The 22,171-nt window shown below is 34.2% G+C and overlaps 1 protein-coding gene across 1 annotated transcript in view; it reads left to right on the plus strand.

Annotated features, from left to right (window-relative positions):
- The window catches only part of LAMA2 (laminin subunit alpha 2), a 518,385-nt gene that overhangs the window by 269,932 nt on the left and 226,282 nt on the right, over nucleotides 1-22,171 (plus strand). The window contains exons 13-16 of the mRNA XM_072965855.1: nucleotides 2,784-2,885; nucleotides 4,297-4,508; nucleotides 12,785-12,896; nucleotides 18,428-18,541. Coding sequence (XP_072821956.1) covers nucleotides 2,784-2,885; nucleotides 4,297-4,508; nucleotides 12,785-12,896; nucleotides 18,428-18,541 — 540 coding nt within the window. The remainder of the gene's footprint in view (nucleotides 1-2,783; nucleotides 2,886-4,296; nucleotides 4,509-12,784; nucleotides 12,897-18,427; nucleotides 18,542-22,171) is intronic.

The raw sequence follows: 22,171 nt of genomic DNA on the forward strand, positions 1-22,171 counted from the left end.
CTGTGCACATTTGATCTGATGGAGAGAATGAAGATTGGGTTACTGAAGGAATTATAGGAGAGTGGGGAAGCAGGGATGTGGAAGAGCCAAGTAAAGATGCATTTGGAATATACAGCAGTAGACAGATGGAAAAGAGACAGAATTCTTCATCCAAAACTATATATAGGAAAGGACAATTTATACTCTGAATATTCTCAGAGCCTTCCCCCCAATAAACAATGTTTCTCAGAAAAGGAGGTGTTGTCTTATAATTGACTCATTACAAAAACTCTCATACGATTGTATGTACTCTTTGGGGAAGACACATTAGCTGGAAACAACACCAGGAAATGCTTGGTTTTATTGCTTATGAAGAGATTATATTATGGAGTTGAAGGAAAAATAGAGACAAAGAAGCTTAATAGAGAATAAGTAATTATTCCTAGGAGGTACAGCCTCTAAATTGAAGGATGGTATCTTAAGCCATCTTTCTTTTTAAAATTTACTTAAATGAGTACTTGACTAAGTGGATGTATAGAGATGATCGTAAATATATACTTAGGGTGAATGAAAAATACAATGATTTTAATATGGAAATGGATACTTGTGGCTTGGGGGAAAAAACATCTGGTAACAGTATTATGCATCTATTTAAAATTGTTTTCACAACTTAGGTGGAAGTAAAATGGATACATTCATGAAAAATGATTCAAAAGCTTATTCTAAGGATGCCAAAGCATGGATATTAGAGATGCATAAAATAGTTTTGAACAATTTGTTTTATGAAATGTGAATAAGAAAGCAATTTTTCATAACTATTACTATTATTATTATAAACTCTCAGGAGAATAGGCTGAATTAATTCTACTCCTTAGTTCATGTTTTATTTATTACCATTGACCTACATAAAGCCTCTTTTTCCATGGAGTTATTTGTTTCTTTTTTCCCTCATTTCCACCCTCATTACTCTCCCATATTATATTATTTTACATACTATATGACTTTATAACTATTATAAATTGGTATGGAAAATACACTGACAAATCAAATATTGTAACAAATTAAACATTTTTCTATTACATCTTAAGTCTTAAAAACTTGGTTATTCAAAATTACACACACTGTGGCTCTTTTTATTGGCAAAATGGGAATCACCTTTAATTCTAAGTTTCTTAAATTAATCTAAGAAAGTAAGAATTAATTTAAATTGATATTTTTCCTTTTTTATTTTAGGGAAACATATTCCAGGAAAATAATAACATGTAATCCAAATTTTAAATAATCAAAATATATTTGGAAGCCCCAAAATTTGCAGTGTTAGAGATCTGTCCCAATGTCCTTCCCAAATTCAATCCCTACCTCCTACTAAATAAATGTTTTTTATTAATTTAGAAAATTCTGAAGAGTTCAGTCCTCTTTGAAATATATGAAGCATTCTTTTCTGCTGCATTTCCAGACTCCTCTCATTGAGAAAATGTCTGGCTGATTTTGAACAAGCATGCCATGTGAAATTTTGGAAACTTATCTTAATAGAACCAAAAACCTTTTATATAGATTCACCCCTCATTACTCACAATAATGCCAAGTGCTATAGTCCAGGCAGATATTTATTATTTTATATGTGAAAAGACATTAGAGTAGGGCTATTTCTCAGTGGAGCAGGGGAATAAAAGTTTTCTGAATTTGAGTTCCTCATAGAGCTCATGTAATGAGCTCTTAGAAGATGTTGAGTAGCTGCAATTTAAAAACCCTGTTTAATCAGCCATGGCAAGCGATGTTCCATTCCCTATGGAACAACCCTGAGAGGAATCCGGGTCCCTCCTCCTCCATCCAGAGCATCACCAGGAATTGCTTTGTGGTCAGGGTCCTCTGTGAGAGGCCACAGAGAGCCAACGGCTGCGAAGCTGGGTCTTTGCTTGTCAGCATGGAGGAAATGTCAGAATACAAATCATCAGCTTTGTTTTATGAATGTCTGTTTACAATGCTGGGGTGGAATTTTTTAAAAAGCACTGCAGCATTTGCATTGAATCTGTCACTCAAGCTCCAGTGTTGATTCCTGTCCTGTAAATGATCTTGCTTTCCTATTTTTTTTTTTCCTTTCTACAAGGTTACTGTCAATGTCGAAAGATGTAAACCTCAAGCATATGTTGTATGGGGCTCAGCATGCATACTGGAAGGAAAGAAGTTTGTTTAATGAAAAGTGATAACAACATTTATTCAAACTAAGCATATTTGATTGCATAGGGGAAAGTATATCTTCTTTAGGAGTTTTGATTGAATTTTATCATAATAAAAAGTTTATGGTTTTCTTTTCCTTTAACCAATAACATTTCCCAGGTTAGCTTATAGACTGTGTAAAGTGCCTGTGAAAAGGAGTGTTGTCTTTGTTCAAAGCGTTTGGATCTGTAGGAAGTGAGTGACCCTCAGGGATGGGTAGAAATCTCCCAATTTTAACAAAGATTCTTCTCCATTTGGGAATTGTAAAGCTCAATCTATAGACTAGGAAAATAACAGGAGGGGCTGTGTTTGGTTCCATGGAACTTAACCTATTTCAGCAAGCCCACAATACTGGAGAAAATAATACATGAATTCATATTTGTGTCAGGCTTGCCGTTGATGGGTAAGGTTCGTATAAAGGTTACTCCTAAAGAAATATCTCTCATTCTCACTCGGCACACTCATGATTTCTGTTTCTTCCAAATCCTGCCCTCTAAAACAATAAAATGATTTTAAAACAATAAGTAAAATGTGATTTAATAGCCCATCTCCTGTCCTATAATGATTACACATCTCGTCTCTTGTAGCTTACAGCAGCTGGAGGACAGTTGACATTTACCATATCCTACAACCTTGAAGAAGAGGAAGAAGATACAGAACATGTGCTCCAGCTTATGATTATCTTAGAGGTAGCGTATGGAGAGCATCATTTGTATTATGTTAACTGCTTTACACTCTTACATTATTTGAGGTTATTCCTTACTTGGTTGATTTAACATTAATTTACATACTACTAGAGAAAAATATCATGTCTTGGGGATTTTTTTATGGCAGGCTTATGTTTCACTCTGAGACATAAGTAGAAGACTGAGTATATTTATTGGGTTTTAATGATAAAGAAGATTTTTAGAGCAGGCTTGGAATTTAAATTTAAAATTTAATTACCATGTTCCCAAGAATATAAGGCTACTGAAAGTGTTTAGGCAAATAGCTGATGTATTTTTCTATCTCTCCTTCCTTCCAAGTAGATTTTATTGTTTATTTCTTTTGTATTAGGCAAAAGTAAATGTAAAAGGAAACTTGTTTATTTAGGTGCAGTTAAATCTTGATTTCAAAACTGTTAGTTTAGGTAAGAAAGATACAGGAGAAGCTGCTTTCAGGATTTGGAAGGCCATAGGCAATACCCAAATGTTGGAAGCTTAAATTTATCATAAGGGCTCTCTTTCACACTTTCTCATACTGCCCCTTTCACATAATACACACCCTTCCCTCAACTCACACATACTCAAAGGCACACATTTTATGCACCCGTGTGATTCCAAAGGGAACCGTGTTGATTTAGCACCAGACTCTGTTTTTTATCTTGAAAGTTTCACGTATCTGAATCAATACCAAAAAAAGTCTTCCCTGAAAATGAATGTTTCCAGTATTAGATGAAGTGATATGGGTGATATATATCAGGAGGTTCTCTAAATGTAAAATTTTGAGAGATTATATATTATTAATATGAATGAACTAAGATAAAAGGTTAACCTAAATGATAATGATGGCGTTTTCCTATCGTGAACATTAGACTGCAGGGTTTTTTTCTTGTTTTTTGTTTTTTTCCCAGATAGAAGAGTCCTTTAAAACAGTAGCTTAATACAACTTTGGGGGAGAAAAAAAAAACTACAGTAGCTTAATACAATGTTATAAGTTTTCTTTCCTATTTTCCTATACAACCCACATTCACCATAAAATGGCATATTTGAAATATACAATTTTTGTGCACTTCTGTAAAATAGAGGTATCTGTAATCATGTATTTGTATGAGTTGCCAAGTATTTTTTATTTTAGTTAATGGGAGAAGCAAAGTCATGAGTAACCAAAAAGCTTATACCTTGTAATTCATCTAGTTAAAGCTACTATTTAAATTGCTTTCTCTGCCTTTCATACATTACCAGAAATATGCTGAATGACAGGGGAAGCCAACCTTAAATTAAAACCCTACTGAGGATAATCCACAAAGTGGAGAATCCAAATACGGATACTTTTTACCCCTTTATACCTTTTTTTTTATTTTTCAGAGTTTTACCCTTTTTTACTTTCTTTTGCCTTTAGGGAAATGACTTGAGAATCAGCACAGCCCAAGATGAAGTGTATTTGCAACCATCTGAAGAATATATAAATGTATTGTTACTTAAAGAAGAATTATTTACCATACATGGCACAAATTTCCCAGTCAGTAGAAAAGAGTTTATGACAGTGCTTACAAATTTGAAGAGAGTCCTGATACAAATCACAAACAGCCTTGAGATGGGTGCCATCTTCAGGTAAGCTCAGGAACTGCATCTCCCAGTGTTTACACCTTTACCTTGGGGCAAACATACATGTGCTATGAATGACTTTGAAGATTCCTAAGGTTTACTGTCTTCAAACAGTAGATAAGAAAGGAGCACTGGTTTTCTGAAAAGTGTTTCTATTAAGCTTTAAAAATTTACCTACCCAGAATGGATTTGTCTGAATCCTTTTTTAGTATTGATTATTTTTTTCAGTTTTGCCAGAGCATGCAATAAAAATGATCCCCATACTGAGAAATGCTATACTGGAAAACAAAGTTTCCTTCGTGATGGCTTAGATAGTGGGAAACTGAAGTGATGTAATTCCAGGGTATCCGTGTTCAGAAAGTGGTTTGTGAAATATTTTCTTCCATTAATTAATTCAATAGTTTCTAACTTAATAGTCTATAGTTTGTAATAAGAAATATAAGCACCTTCATTTAAGTAACCAAAAGTCTTTTATAAAACACTGTAATACGGTAATGACTGCATGATATAAAGGAAAGTATGAGCTTTGGAGGCAACCTGACTAGGAATTCAATTAGCTCTATTGCTTATTATGTATGTGACCTTAGGCAAGTGGTTGGTCCTTGTGAAAACTTGATTTCTTCAAATGTAAAGTGGAGATAATAGTGCCTACCTTTCAGGGTCGTTGTGAAAATCACATGGGATAATTATGTGAAATGTTCATTACCTAGAACACTTTCAAAGGTTAGTTCCTTTTTGTTCTCCATTTTTTTCCTTAAAGAGATCACTCCGTGACTTGAGCCAAAGGTGGCCACGTGAGACTGATTGTTAGCTGCTCTGCTTTCCATTGTTAAAACAGTGACATATTTGTATGACAAAATGTTAACTCCAGCTGTTAAAACTGTCTGAATGAGCTCTTTCCTTTCTCCATGTCTACTCCAGTAGTAAAGAACACAAGCTATCATGGCAATCTTTTCCTAAATTAGATTGTTAGATGATCAATTATGAACCAAAACTAACAACGGATCATACCCATAATCAAAGCAGTGTCTTCAAAACTGGTTTATCTGCCAGACGGTTTTTTTAATTGCTGATGTCTCCCGTCCATCATTTGCTTGTGCTGCCTAGTTTGTCTTCCACTTGTAGTATTTCAACTAAGTGTAATCATCATTACGATCTCCTGAAGGAGGGAACTGCAGGTTCATAAACCACTACCAAACAATGTACCTGTTTTGCATAGTCAATTCTGCTAGACGCTGGGTTAAAATGCCATGAAGATGAGAAGCAATATTTAGGAATTAATTACGTTTTTTCACATTTAGTAAATAGAGATTGTCATGATGCTTAAAGAGTACAAACAGACTCATCCTCTGGCTTTCAAATTAAATGACAACCACATTGACAAAAAGTGGCTAGCGGGCTTATTTATTTTTGTCAGCATTGCTTCTCAGACTAGTTAATCCAAAGGCATTTCCCCCTGATTCATGTCAGATAATTTCAGTGTCTACCCATCTTAATCATTAGTTTTCATTTGAGCCTTCTGAGGTTTTCCCATATGTGAGTGACGTGTTCACAGAGCATGGCTGTGGGCCCTGTCATAGGAACTCATCCAAGTAGATGTCACTTTCTGCAGCCCACATTACATAAGGCACAGTGGCTCACAAAGTAAAAGCCATGTCAGATTTGAAACTCCTGCCCATTTCAGGTGAGCCAAAAGCATGAATCCTGAGTTGGTAAGCTTGTTATATTTTATTTATCTCTGATCCACTAGTGGATTGAGTCATGTTTGTAAAACATCACTTGAATTGATTTCAACTTGTCTTGCACAGTAGGCTTCCAACTTGGTACACATCTTGTGTGCCAACACAAGTAAATTGAAGCTATCGCAACAGAAATGCATGTTTAGATTTATTTAAGGAGGATTTACTTCCATGGTAGTTCTCTTGGCAAATAGGCTTATGTTTCCCCAGCCATGGAGGAACTGGAATTGAATAGTCGGAGAACTGGGATGCAGGTCAGGATTTTGACTTCTGTTTTCAACTTAGATATTTAATAGTTGTAAACTTAAGTGTCATTTTGACCTCTTTGGATTTCAATCACCTCGTCTGTAAAATGAGGAGGAGAATTGCTTGCTAACTTCAGAAGGTCTCTATGAGAATGGAATTAGAGGACTGAAAAAACTAGAAAAAAAAATAGAGGACTTTGCTAGTGGCAAATCAGCACACAAATCCAAAACATTTCTATCTGACCTGCATCATTCCAAGGAATACCATTTTCTCCAAGTACTGGTAGGACTTGGAGACATCTAGAATGAAGCATGTACTGGTATTTCTAAAATTGTGGCAGTTTTTGCTGTCATTCTTTTCCAGAATGCCAGATAGCCATACAATAAAATTAATTGATTTCCTTCTCATTGTCCTTATTGATAAGATGAAGATAAAAATGGAAAACTTTTTATTCTTCCTTTAGAATGTAAGAGAAATCGACTTAACCTAACTGTGCATCTTTCTCCTTTAAATTCTCCAAACCTTAGATTTAGTAGCATCCTTGATATTTAACTCAAGCCAGGAGCCTATTCATCTTTCTTAAATACCTGTTAGATATAAGTGTGCAAAAAATAAATTTTCCTTATTCTTTATAGTAGACATTAGTATAGTTCATCAAATTTTCAATCTCCTTCTTTTAGAAGATTGCATTTCCCTAACCTTTGAGGGTAGATGTGTTCGTTGGACTTGGTGTGGCCAATGAAATGTGAGCTAAAGTGATGAATTACTCCTCTTCCCCTTCCTCCAACCTCTGGAAGAGATTGAATTGCCAGTATGAGGCTCTGTGTAGCTCACTCAGCTACCAGAAGATCAAAACAGCCTGAGGTATTGACAGCACATGGAGGTCAGCTGCCCTGAACAGTTACCCAGACCTGTAGAGGATTTTACATGAGTAAACTTTAGTTTTCTGTTTAAGCCACTGAGAATTTGGAGTTGTTTGTTGCCACAGCATAACTGAGCCCATCATGATTTAACTGTGATACACCCCCATGTGTCTTTACCGCTTGTAAAGAAATATGGAATTTCTTCAAGGCAAGATGTTCACACATGAGTTTTAAGAGTAATGTTTTTGGTATCAAAAATGTTATACAGAATTTATGTAATAAGTAATCTAGAAAAATCTTTATAAACAAAGGAATGTTTTGATGATTATAGAAATTGTATTGATGGTATACTTCTGCCTTTTGAAATTAATGATACAGGTAATCACATTTTGAAGAAATTATTATAATGAGGGCTCTAGGGTTCTTAAAAAGATCTGTGTAACTTGTTATTGGTAAGAAGTTGAACCAGAATTTATACCCACTTGTGTTTTCTCCCCATTATCTTCCACTGCTTTGTAAAGCTATTCTGTAATATTGGATTCATTCAGACTGCCGAAATTTACTGAGTGCCTTCCCTGTGTGTGGAAGTCTCAGTTCCTTTTTTGGTAAAATGGCAGAAACAATATCTAACTTTCAAGATTGAATCCTCAGAAAATGATGTATCTAAAACATCTGAACTGCTATTCAGTGTATGTTGGGAGACAGTGCAGGGTGACAAACTAATCATTGGTTTGGAGTTTGAGTCTGTGCTGGACCATTTGCTAACTGTATTCTATAGACAAGGCACTTAAATACTCTGAGCTTCAGGTTCTTCCTTTGTAAATACGGGCAAAAATATATTGGTTTCATTGATATTTAAAGGAGAGGCCTCTCATGTTCCCATGAGAGTGCCCAGAAGACAGTAGACACTCAGTGCACAGTAATTATTATGATGTGATAGTTCTAAGCTAAAGAAAAAGTATACAAAGATGGATAAATGATTATTGAAATCAAAGAAGACATAGTTCAATGTGAAAGGCAGACATGTAGGTTTGTGATAGTATAATAAACAGCGCAATGGGAGTGTGCGTGGTGCAGACTAAGGAGGACTCAGGAGGAAGAGAGGAATTCTCATATTAGCATTTAATATATTTTTTTGATGAATGATTGCAACAGCAGCAGATTCTGTCAGTTATTCCCTTTATTTCTTGTGAGATTGAAAATGTTTGGAGAAAATGTCTAGCTTGTCCCCAGGTGGCCCACTTAGGCATTGACTAAGCTAGCGAGTGATTCTGTTGCCTTTTTGGGAATGGAGTAAAAATGATCAAGTCTCACAAATTGAGTAGTGTTTTGTGGAACTTCCACAAGAAAGAGACTAAAGGAAGTTCTAAGTCATCATCTTATGTTTTGCCAAAAATGAAATAGAACAAAGAACCTGAAAAGCAATGAAATCTTTATCTCTGGTGACTAACCCAAAGTAGCATTTAAGTACAATTAAATGGAGGTTTTCCATATAAAACAGATGACTTGAAAAAAATAATTATTTAAAAGAGTTTAAGATCAAAGTCTTGTTTAAAAAAAGAATTTGTTTTTATTTTCTCCTTTTTTTGTGAAGCATAACATATCTAACTCTGGTAGAAAACAGAGTAAAACAAAAATATTTAGAATAATATTTAAGTCAGTGCCAGGCCAATGTATCTGATATGATTCCAATATTTTCAATACTAGCTTATATAATTATGTCTTTTCTCTTCATCCATCATTTTATCTGTATTTTCTACTGATAACAGTGAGAACTAGCCAGCTAAAACATTTGACTTACTTGACAAATCTTTGACAGTTCATGCATCTCCAAATTTTAGAACTTTATTACTACCGGCGTTATGTATTTAAATGAATGCAGCCTGTATCAAGAAAAGAAAATGACCATATTGAAGGGAAAAAAAGAGTAAACTGCAGCCTTCTTCATGAGTAACACTTAAAACTGTTAAACGCATTAAAATCTCATTTAACAAATAGCAAAACCTAATGAACATTAGGACTGCTCAGTGAATACTAATGTGGAATATTGCTGGGAAAGATGTTAGAGCATTGAAATTTCTCATAGCTCAAAATGGTTACATAGATTAAGGAGAGGAACATCTGTTTCAAAAGACAAATGAAAGTTGACAGTTCACTGAAAATATTTTTGTTTTTGTTTTGGTACATTTTAAATTGTTTCTTAGAGTAATTTATTACTCATTTTTCTATTTTAAAGCATTGCAATATTCTTTATATTTTGCTTATGAATTTTATATTGAAAATCCTGGGACTCTATCTATATACAATTGACCAGGCTGCTGCTGTGTAAATTGTACTAGTCTTTTGTATGGTAATCAACGAGCATAGTCATCATAAAATCATCTAATTCTTAAAGTGATCAGAAATATGTTTGTCATATGATAGTCCATTAACTGCAGACAATTAGATGTCACATTAAATTCAGATGAGTTCTGGCCTTTGGCTTCAAGTCAAACGCTAACAGTTTTCAATTTATTTTCTTTGTTAGATCTCACAAGTAATTCTTCTTCTACTTACCTGATTTTATTCATCTGAAATGTGGATACTAAGCTTTAGTGTATCATTTGTTATGGAGTATGTTACTCATTGTAGTATAACTACATTCCATTCATCTATCCATTTGTTTATTCATTTATGTATATATTTAGTCTTGTATCCATCTATCCACTATCCATCTGTCCTTCTATCCATCCATAGATCCATCCATCCAACGAAAATGATTGAGCATGTATTGAGGTGATCAGGCTAGGTATATAGATGACACAATAGAATCTCTGTTCTTAAGGAGTAGCTCATAAGCTCATGTCAACATAAGCAAGGACTCTATTTTTAGTAACTCTTCCAAACCTTATGTAGTGTTAAGAATTGCCACATCTAGAAATTCCACTCCTAGTCTTATACCCCAAAGAAATTAAAAACAGGTACTCAAAAATACTTGTACACAAATGTGAAGGCAGTACTATTTACAACAGCCAAAAAGTGGAAATAGTCAAATATCCATCAACAGATGAATGGATAAAGAAAATGTGGTATATTCATACAGTAGAATACCCATAAAAATAAATGAAATACTGGTATGTGCTACAACATGGATGAACCTTTAAAACATTCTGCTAATAGAGAGAAGCCAGACACAAAAGGTCATGTATTATATTCAACCATTAGTGTGAAATATCCAGACTAGGTAAATTCATGGGGACAGAAAGCAGATTTGCCATTGCCAGAGGTTGGGAGAATATCACTCTATCAAGAGTGACTGCTTGATAGGCACAGGGTTTTATTGTCAGTGAGGAGGACTAATGAAAATGTTTGGAACTAGAGATGGTGGTCACATAACACTGTGAATGTACTAAATGACACTTTCAAGTGGCTATTTTTATGTTATGTGAATTTTACCTCAATTTTAAAAATTGCAAGTGACACTGAATATATAAGTTTATTTGGTGGAAAAAAAAACGACCACCTGAATTAAAAAAACAAACAAACAAACAAACAATCTAACCTGAACACTGAAAAACAGTGTTTTTTTAATTCTTCCCAGTTTAGGACGTTCTGCCAGGTTGTGTAAACTGTGCCCCTGATGAAGAAAGCATTCAAGAAACAGCATCAGATGAGTCAACCTGTAGCTAAAGACAATTCACTTGTCTTTAGAGAACACCAGCTAGCACTCAGCCAGATGCCTGTTTTCTAAGATTTCAAGTTGATTTTCCTTTTCTACTTCTTCTTGATTATGTGTAAAATCATACGTTTTCCAAGGTACTATCAAGTGTCTAGGATTAGTAAATTCAAGGTAAAAACAATATTTTAGAAACTTGCTGCTGAAAAGCTTACAACTTGGTTAAAGTTTGTCACTTTTGAAGATACATTAAATAAGCCCATTGACTTTGTCCTCTGGCTCAATTATAACATATATTATCAAATTGGCAAGCTCTTTGGTGATTGTGAATTGCCTGTCAATAAAAATCTACCACCACTAAACTAAACAAAACTAAAAATGCACGATCTAGCAAAAGTTAGTTGCATATGTTTTGGGCTAAAAAATGTCATATTATATGTTACAGAGATCTATCAATTATTTTAAAAATCTGTAATTATCATTATGAATCAATTGCAGTCATTTATTTTTGTGCTTTTAGAGTTCATTTAAAGTTTATTTTAAAAAATTAAAATGAGAAAAATCTAGTTTGGGGGATGCAAGCAGTATTTTTTGTTTGTTGTAGTATTTCTCATAGTCATTTTTATTCGATTTCAACAGTCAATGTGAGTATGTTAATAAAATGCCTAGCTTTTTATTATTTCTTGATATAGCATATCAAGAAATTTATCTTCATTATTCCATTTAATCCTGTAATCAAACTCATGATATTTGTACTCTTAAATTATCTCTGTTACATAGATGACAGTATTGAGGCCTAGAGATATTTCTAGATAATTTCTCCTAGGCTGTAAGACTGGTAAATGTTGGAGACAGGATAGCAATCTTGGTCTGACTCCTGAGTTTGTGTTCTTAACAATGAAGATTTTAAATTTTCGTTTATTAAAACATGGGGGAAAGTCAATAAGATGCCAGTAACATTTATTTAAATTATGAATATTTATTGTTTGCATCATTTTTGGAAAGAAATACACACACAAAATATACATATATACCGCTATGTAACAACATTTTTCAATTTGACAAGACCCACTTTTTCCAGAAATAATGAATGATGCCAAATCCCTCTGTTGAAATCACCAGATTGACAGAAATACCAATAAAATGAAGCCCATAAATACAGAAAACAAAGAATTTAATTTAGTCCCAAAACAATATAAGAAAATAGTCCTAACTAAATCAACTAAGCATTTGAGAACGTTTTACTTTTACCTACCAACAAGCAGATTTATTGCTGAGAAAAAGCAACCAAATTAACTTCCATCTTTCCTTCCATTCTTTATTTTTTTTTTTACTGCCATATTTTCTTTAAATTTCAAAGCTTGGACTGAATGTTAATATGGTGTCCTTCCTTTTTTCTAGTGTAAATGTTAAAAATGAGTCAGTCAGATGAATGTTTTCTGATTTAAAAATTCCTTCAACCATATTTTAAACTCTTTATCTCAGGGAAAAAAAAAGGAGAAATCAAGAAACATAGCCAAAAAACAAGAAATGAGTAAGAACGTTCTCATATCTTTTGAGCATTTGAGGGTGGAACTGGTTGTGAGCATTTTTACCTGGGCTGACTTTATGTAATATGATGAATGGCCAGAGCTTCAAGTTATGGAGATTCATTTGCCTTTTTTCTCAACATAGATAATTTGCTTATATTTAAATCATCGTTTCTATACTCTTCCCCAGGAGATGTAACACCTAAGAGCTTGTTTACTCATTCACCATCTCTTTTCCCTCTTGCTCCAGGTTGGGCTCTGTTGGCCTTGAATCCGCTGTCCCCCATCCTACTGACGGAAGCACCGCAGCGGCTGTGGAAGTCTGCCAGTGTCCACCAGGGTACACTGGCTCCTCCTGTGAAGTAAGTGCGCAGGAGTAGAGCCTCAGTGCACTCTGAGTTCCTTCAACATGACTTTCAATAAACTAGTCTAAAATAAGCGTAGGTTTTCATCAATAACTGCACAAATGGTAGTGTATTACTTAAAGAAGAAACTCTAACGTCTGCCAAGTCATGGCTTTCAAAAAGCGTTGCTCGTATAATGTCATCTTGAAATTGTGTTTCTTTTGGAGATATTTTGCCTTATGACATATAGCTAAGAATCTGATGTTTCTATAAATATTCATTTTCTATTTAATCTGTTGATAAAATAGGATGAATGATAGCAGAATGATATTTCAAAATATTTTTCCTTCATTTCCACCTTTGTATTTACCAGCAATTTAGCACTACATCTTTTCTTTTCTTTTCTTTCCAACTTTTCCTCCAGTTTTTTAGTCCTGTGTGTCACACTCTTTCTCTACTTTATCTCTAAGGATACAACCAAATCACAATCATCTGAAGGACTCAATCTTTAAGATGTCAAGAACATGATATATGGAAGAAATGCCTTAATCTGGAAAATTCCCTGTGGGTCTTTAATTTGTTTAGCACCTAAAGTTTGAGATATTTATTGTTGTCTCAGTAGTCTAGACTTATAATGAGATTAATGTTTCTTACTTAATACCACAGTGTGTCATAGTAAGGTAATAACTTTTTTTTTTACTTTTATGTATTTTCTTTAGGTGGTTTGAAAATTGATTTTACTTGAAATCTGGTCAAAAAATGTAAACACTATTTTCCTGATAGAGGGCATGGCTTGCAAATAAAGTAGGAGCTTAAATTCTTTATGAATGGTGCCTTTAAGGGATCATCTGAGTGTGCCAAGATGTTCCACTTCAGCACACTGCCCCATTATGCCATTTACAGAAATACTCTAGGCATTGCTTTGTCAGTTCTCTTGTACTTTAAAATAATGCATGCTTCCAGGGCTTAGAGTCATATTCGTGACAAATGTGTTTTATTTAACTGGGCTTTAGACTTACCTATCTAGAAATAAAAATAAATGTATTTCATTGAAGTACTCGCTTTTCCAAAAAATCATATCGAGAAGAGAAAAATAACTAAAGAAATGAATTAGCTCTGTCAACCCAAATTTGATTTTACATCTAAAATACATGCTGTGTTTTATGAAACATATTCTTTTATTAAGAGCCTAGCAGTTTTTATTTCAAACCAGGAAGCTCTCTTTGAACCTTTAAGTTCTTATTTCAATTAGAATAATAAGTACCTTGATCCTATTCTTGCTTTAACACTTATTCCTACTTTGCTTATTCTCAGTACTCTGCATCATCTTTTATACAAATTTCAAATGCCCATTGAATGTAAAATTGTCTGAATATTAGAATTATTCAATTGGCTATGCATTTTGTTTCTTCTCTTTCTTCAAAACTATTTACTAAGACTCTTTGGTAAATTCTGCACTAGATGCCATGGGGATCATCAAGAAGATTACATCATAATCCCTGTCTTAAAAAGCTAACAATCTGTTTAGGGAGACAGAATAAATACCTATGAAAAATTGAATCATAGCACTATATGATTAAGGCACCAGTAAGTGGTACAGACCGTAAGTGCAATAATCATTCAAAGAGGTGAGTGATTAGAGTGGAGAGAGATGTCACAGAAAGTCTCCTAGAGTGGAAAAATCTCACCTTGGATGCTAAATAATGGTGACAATTAGGTAGGAAGAGAGAAACAAGAGAGTGTGGAAGAGTCAGAACAAAGAAGCAGAGGAGAGATGAGGAAAGCTGCCTGTGCCTCTCACACGATAATTGTTTGATAAATACAGTTACTTCAGAATCCATAAAAGAATTTAGCTGAATCAGGAGACAATGACTTCTGGAACCCTGGAGTTTCTCTCTGGCCTCTCCTCTTCATTTCTTCTACTCTCTAGTAATTCCTTCTTTTCTTTATCAAAATTTCCTATCCCCAGACTCACTATTATCTATTCCTATCCTTTCTTAATTTCATTTGCTTTTTCATTGCGTTCATAAGGCCAGGCATCCTAGTTTTGTTGTACTAATGCCCCTGGACCCTTTAAAAACTGAGTAAACTCCAAAAGACCATTAATGTCTTAATTCTAGCCTGCTAAAAAAAAGGTCAGGACTCAATTATAAAATCATTCTCTTTTGTTTTGTTTGGGGCTATGATATTGATTCAGAACCCTTTTTCTCATTTCTACTTTTTATAAATCCCTCCACAGTTCATCTTTCAAATATTGTCTTGCTTTTCTAGTGTCATCATAATTTATTTCGCTTGACAAGTGAGACAGGTGAGGGAGTGAAAGCAAAGTTGGGTACTGAAAAAAAGTGTTTTAAGTCGAATATCAGTTTCCTCTTCTCTATGATGAAAATATTAACCACTTCATGGAAGTGTTCATACTTTCATTTTAGCTAACAGATACTGGTGGCCATACATTTTGAGACAATCAAGACGCCTGACCTGGAGGATAATGTGATGAACAATACAGATATGGTCCCTGCCCTCAAGTGGGCTGGACAATATACCAGAAAGAAAATTTAGATAAATATGAAGAAAATAAACAGGGTGCTTTGAGAGAGGTACTGAGAATGAGTATATGAAGATGAGATGAGAGGGACTACATTACGAAAGGTGGTCAGGAAGGCTTTCTGAGGTAGTAGCATCTAAACTGAGTCTCACGTCAGCTCGGTATAAGGAGCTGAGGAGGAAGTGAAAGGGAGTTGGAGTCTGCAAGGACCTGAGAGAAGGTAGGTATGGCTAGAGCTCAGTAGGCAAGGGGGAGAGTGGCACTAGCTGTGACTGGAGGAGTCAGGCCTTTTCAAACTTTGCATGCACGATAAGAACTTGAGGTTTTATTCTAGGTGCAATAGTAAATCATTAGAAAGCTTTAAACTGAGTGGTGCCACGATCTGAGTTACATTTTAAAAAAAAACAACTCATTATATAACTACAGTATGAAGAATGTATTATGCGTGGCAAGGATAGTAGGAAGGAAAATGGTTAATATACTACTGTGGTAGAATGTAATGATGACAATGGTTTGTTAGGATAATGGCAGAAGATGTAGAAAGACATATGTTTCTTCTAAGTATATTTTGGTAGTGGAACCAATAGGTCTTACTGATGGACATGCCATGGGAGAGTTGAAAGAAATAAAGATTTTAAGAATGAATCAGATGATGAGCTTGAGCAATTGGATGTGGTGCCATTTACTGAGCTGAAGAAAATTGGGAGAGGAAAAGCTGTGGTGGGGAAGATGGAATCAGCAGTCTAGTTTAGAAATACTAGATTTGGAAAACCTATGACGTGTTTGTCAACGTTCACTTGAGAACGTGCAGTCTTGAACTCAGAATATCTGTCTAGTCTAGAGATATGTATTTGGAAGGAATCATCAAGTAAGGGACTGAATAAAATGGCCTAGGAGAAAGTGTGGAGGAAGAAAAAGGAAAGTAACTAAGCCCCTAGGAGTTCCTGACAGTGGGAAGTGGGTCAAAGCAGAGGAGACAGCAAAAAGATGGGGTGGAAATTGGGAGACTGTCATATCATGGAAGTTTTGAGGGGAGGGCTTTTGAGGGAGATTGGAATCAACTAAACCATATCTTGATGAGAGATCAGATAAAATGTCAATTGTAGAATTATCCATTGGGCTTGGCTACATGGAATTTGCTGACATGGACAAGAACAGTTTTAATCAAGTGCTGGTGGCACAAGACAGATTCGAATGGAAGGAAGCGTGAAGGGGGTATGAGGAAGAATAGACATTTTAGAGCAGTCTTACTGAAAGGAAAAACAGATAGGTAAATGGAAGTTATGTGATATTAAGGAAGTAATTTTGTCTTTTTTTCTGGTAGCTAATTTTTAATGGAGATACTCAATCGTATTTTTGAGCTGATAGTAATGAACCAATAGAAAAGAAAGCTGTTACTGATGCAGCACAGAGAGGGAATACTGGGAAGACAATAGATACTGGAGCGCAGATTATAAGTGGAGTGATATTCCTTTGAGAGGATGAGAAATTCTGCACATCACCCCCATTGTTCCAGAGGGGAATATGCCAAATGGAGATACATACTTACGCTTGTGGACTTCATACGTATATATATGGAGAGAGAGAGCGCACTTACTAATGACAATTCCATGAGTATTTGTCCTGTAAGCAGTAATCAGTTATTTCCCTGTTATCAACCCCTTTAATTTCTACCCACTTTTGGATATGTAGCTTCACCAATTTTTAGAAATACAGATTACATTACAAAAGCTCTTCTGTAATGAATCTAGAATGGCAAAAATTTTTAATGAGGATAAATTATTATGAAGGGTTAGGAAATTGACACCTTTTTTTGTACTGCCCAAATTAAGAGGAAAGTTGCTTTTGTTTTCCTTTCAGATATGAAGTATCAGCTCATTCTTTTTTTATGTGTTTGCTATAGATGTTCAAATTTAAGAGTCCTCATATCCTGAGGCAGAAGGAACATTTCCAGCAATACACAACACAGTTTTATATACTTTATTACTTCAGTGGCTTCTCTCTTGTTTCCATTTTCAACTGAAAAAAAAAGGCCTTTTCATGATATATTCTGTTGTGATAACCCTCCAGAAATATAGTAAATAAACCACAAAATGCAATTTTAACTTGAGGGAGATTAGAATCTCCTAAAGGGCAGTGATGTTTGTCCCCCTCACCCTCCTTATTTTGCATCTCATCCAGTTTGTGGGGACCCCCAGAAAAGAGACACTTAAATATGATGATGGACTGAAGGCCAGCACTGATACATACATACTCTAAGACTCAAATATCCTTTTTCTAATATTAATTTTATTCTTATACGATAAAGTGTGTCAGACTTAAAAAGCAGAGTCCTAGTAGAATAATGCCATAAAATAAAATATCAAGAGAATGTATGGTAAATAAATCATAAACTACTTTATGTAACTTGAGAAAGCATAATAGGATGGAGGAAGTTGAGAATGAGAGGTATAAATTATTTATGTGTAGAAGACAGCCTTGTGTGTGATCAAATGTGAGAGCGGGGTGCTACCTTCCAAATGATTGCAAAGATTTTCTGAAAGTGACAGAGTTAAGGACAGTTTGTATGTGGGAAAGGGAGTACGTTCCAGAGGATCCACGGTCCTTGGGACGACATTAGGTGCTCTCTTAGGCTAAGGTTCTGAAGAATCCATTTATGTCAACTGCTTTTTTTCAGTAACTTTTCCTTCCATTTTCTTGTCTGTACTTTTTACTTTGAGACTGTCACGTTTCAACTCTTTATATCTCTGCTTTATTTTACTATTTCAGAAGAGACATCAAGCTAATGCTTCCTCTAATCTCATACCTGCCAATAACACTAAGGTCAGTACAAAACCCACGTGTTAGGGAGAATAGCTCTGTAGCAATGTTTCAACAATGGCAGTGCTTTGACAAGCACATTTGCTGGGTTTGCTACCTAAATATTTTCCTTTATCTAAAAAGGACAAAAAAAATTTTTTTTAAATATCCCTGAGACTAACTTGAAACCTTATGTTCCTTTCAGTCTTGTTGGCCTAGGCACAGACGCGTTAACGGTACCATTTTTGGTGGCATCTGTGAACCCTGTCAATGCTTTGGTCACGCGGAATCTTGTGATGATATCACGGGAGAATGCCTGGTAAGTGCTTTCTTCTTTGGGGATACTGATTGGCAGGGCTGAAATCAGCTCAGTAGGCCCTGCAATTCAATTACTACCTTTAGGACCTAAAACACTTCAGTCAAGAAGTGATTTGATGAAGAATAGCTTTACACTGAACTGAGTTGGAAGCTGAGAATGTCCTTTCGTATGTGGTCTCCGTGACTAACAAGTATTAGAAAGCGTTTATTCATATTAGTCTGAGAATTGAATTAGAATCAGATACATTATAATGAAACATAACTAATGACTGGGATACATACCTACCATGAGTATATATGGTTTCCATCCCTTCCAAAAATCTACCTAAGAAGACTGTACTTACTGTATCAGGAAATGATGTGTATCCTCATAATACGAAAAGTATAAAATATAACCTCTGTAATAGGCATAATTCAGATTTTTTTCACTTTGAAAATGAGGGCGCACTGTATGTTTTTGGTTTTAAAATTTTAGCATTTAACTAAATAATCATATGTAGATTAAAAATTAATAAATAAATGTGGTACATATTCACCAGAGCTGCTTACTCCTACAATTAAGTCTCTACTTGAACCAGAAAAAAAAGCTTTGCAAAGGGCAAAGCGCTTTCCATCCTGCTAGAAAGCCTTTGGATTGGAGAATTACGCTGAATAGACCATTCTGATTAACTCAAGGGCATGTTAGTTTTATATTGCCTGACATGGCATGAAGCTTGAAACAACACTTCTCATTTCATTAGTCTTGCAGAAACACAATTTGAAATGGTGCCAATTTAGGAGGATATCATACTCTCATTTCCCTGTAGAATTTAAGGCAGGCTCTGTTATCTGTATTTCTTAATGTTCTCTCTTTCCTTTGCTCATTCTTTCCCCCCACCTTTTTCTTCTACTTAAAAGCTTCTGGGAAAAATCCAAAATGAAAATTCAAGGCTTTTGTTTCAGTGTGATTTGGCATTTAGGTTTATTGATGTTCTTTCTGTTTTCTCTGTGGAAGATTTTGTTTAATTGCATCGCAGTATAAAGCACGATAGTCTTAACTTGTGAATCAGTTGATTTTTCAAATGGCGTTGTTATGAGTAGAAAGACTAAGTGATTTTTGTTTTAATTATACAATAAGTCTTTTAAAATGTACCTTGGGAAAAATATAGTTACCTTTAAAACACTTCACTAACATGCAATAGGAAATACTCAGCCCGGAACAGATACAGATGTGCTTTACTTAAACCTAAAAAGACCAAAATAAATATATCACAATACCAGGCTTATGCTTCTGATAGTAACATTGTATGTTGAATTCATTAAGTCTAAAATCATGCTATTGGTTCATTTGGTTATGTGATATTTCTAAGAATGAAAGCCTGTTGTTTTAGAATAAAATAGTTTCATTCAGCATAATTTGGAAAGGAAGTAGAGAGGGGATCTGTGTTTATCTGAGGCTTTCTACTAATGAAATCTAGTTTATTGACTTTATTTCATGGACAAGGAGATAGGAGGCCACTTCAAATAACACAATGAATCTTACAGAAACTATTTAAATGTTGCACACCAAAGGCATTCATACTGTTCAGCTGAACTGCATTTTAGCTTCTTTTTTATTATTTATATTTTTCCCCAAATTAAATGGAAAATTTATGAAATTTACAGATAAACTGCTTTTCAGTTTGGCTTTGAAATCTAATTAGAAATGAACTGAACTATTTTTTGATATTGGATTGAAATCCAGACCTCTGTCATATTGTGGACCTACATAAGAAGATCATTTTAACTCAGGGTACATTTGAAGTGACCAAGGAAACATTCAAAGCCATAGGGGAAGATTGCATACTTGCTCCTTGTCACTGTTCTTGTGACGAGTGATGTGAACAGACATTTGAAAGCACTTTTGTAGCAGGACACCTGTAAAAATAAGCAGCCCATCAGAGTGAACCTTTCATCTTTTTCAGTTTGGGTTTCCATTGTATTGCTGTCTAATACTGTTTTATAGTTTCAGTTGCAGAAACACTTGAGTTTTAAGATTAATTTTATTATTTCCATTAAGTGAAATACGACAGTAGGAAATGTAAGGAACTTCTACATGTTATTTTTTTCTTAAATCAGTAAAGAAAAGCGAGGTCTCTGGGTTGTACAAGATTTTCAGCTGAGTTTTAGAAAACTATTTTCAACATGGCTAAAACATAATTGGTTTTATGATCTTATTTTTTAAAATCCCTGTCTTTGAAGATATAGTTTTGATTGTGTCAGTATGATAATGTGTAAAGAATAGTGCAAAAAACGAACTAATATGAAGGTGAAATGGAAGAGGAAAGCCAGTCATCAAACTGATCTAATGTGTTGCACATCCCATCCCAATTACTGTTATTTAGACAAGTGTTGGTAGTGAATTTAACATCTTTGCTACTTTGATAGAAAATTGCTAAATAAATTTGAGAGAGAATTCTAAATACCTTGAAGAAAAATCTATTTTCAAGTATCAGCAGATACTAAAGAATTACCTATTCATTTGTAGTTGATGAAACTGTCATGGGATTTCAGAACTTGAAAACTTCATAAATTATGATCTTTAGTTCCTACATTTTACAGAATGTAAGCAAGTGGTCCAGATTTAAATTACTGGGTTTTAACTTAGTATCTTCTACTCAATAAAAAGTCTATCCCTTTCCCCAAGGAATTTAACAACCTATGTTCAAAAGTGTTTACTTAATGTGTGTTTGTTATTAAATCCATTTACTAAATATAATTAAAATTGAGCTTCTTAAAAAATATGCTGAAATAAACAATAATTCAGAACTTTTATTAATTCAAGCTGATTATCCCACTGTTCATCCAGATTAATAAAATTTTATTTTATGCTTAACATGAATTTATATTTAGCTGTTAGCTATTTCCTCCACATGTTTGGTTATTATTGATAAAATTAAAGATTTTGAACCCCAAACTGTGATAGACTCTTTTAAAATGAGAAAAAAAATAAATTTTATATGCTTGTAAAGTTAGAAATGTATTTCAGTCACAATGAATCTATATTGTATTATATTTAATAGACAGTAGATACATTTCATTATATCATTGGAGTTTGAAGACGTTATGCCTACATGATACCAAAACATCATAAAAGTTTATCAAATGGTGTTATTGGAAGCTTTCTAGACAATTTCATTGTTGATTACCTAATTGTTCACATTTACCAATCTTGATGAATTTTGTAAAGACAATGTTAGTTGATGAATATACTTTAATTAGTATGAAGAAATGGAGATTATAAATTGTTTTATTTTGATTTTTTAATTTTTAAAAAGGACATGGTTCCAAAAATATGTAATTGGTAGAAAAATGCCATTTCAATTTTAAAAAGCAATGTCTGAAGGAAATTGTTATGTGCCTTGTGGTTTTATCATATACTAGTATACATTTTTAAATTTTTCACTATTCTCATTATTTAATTATGCATCAAGCAAGCCCCTCACAGATATAATGCATTAGCCCACATCATCAGAGACTTCTGAGGTAAGAGGGCCATAGTCTCAGAAGATTTGTGTGAGCCACAGTTCTCTAAGTCAGCAGTTTTAATCTGAACAATTGATTTTTACCTAAAATCAGGTAGTTTCCATGAAACAAATGTTATTAAGACTGT

Source organism: Vicugna pacos, chromosome 8 (genome assembly GCF_048564905.1).
Source record: "Vicugna pacos chromosome 8, VicPac4, whole genome shotgun sequence".
Taxonomy (NCBI): Eukaryota; Metazoa; Chordata; class Mammalia; order Artiodactyla; family Camelidae; genus Vicugna; species Vicugna pacos.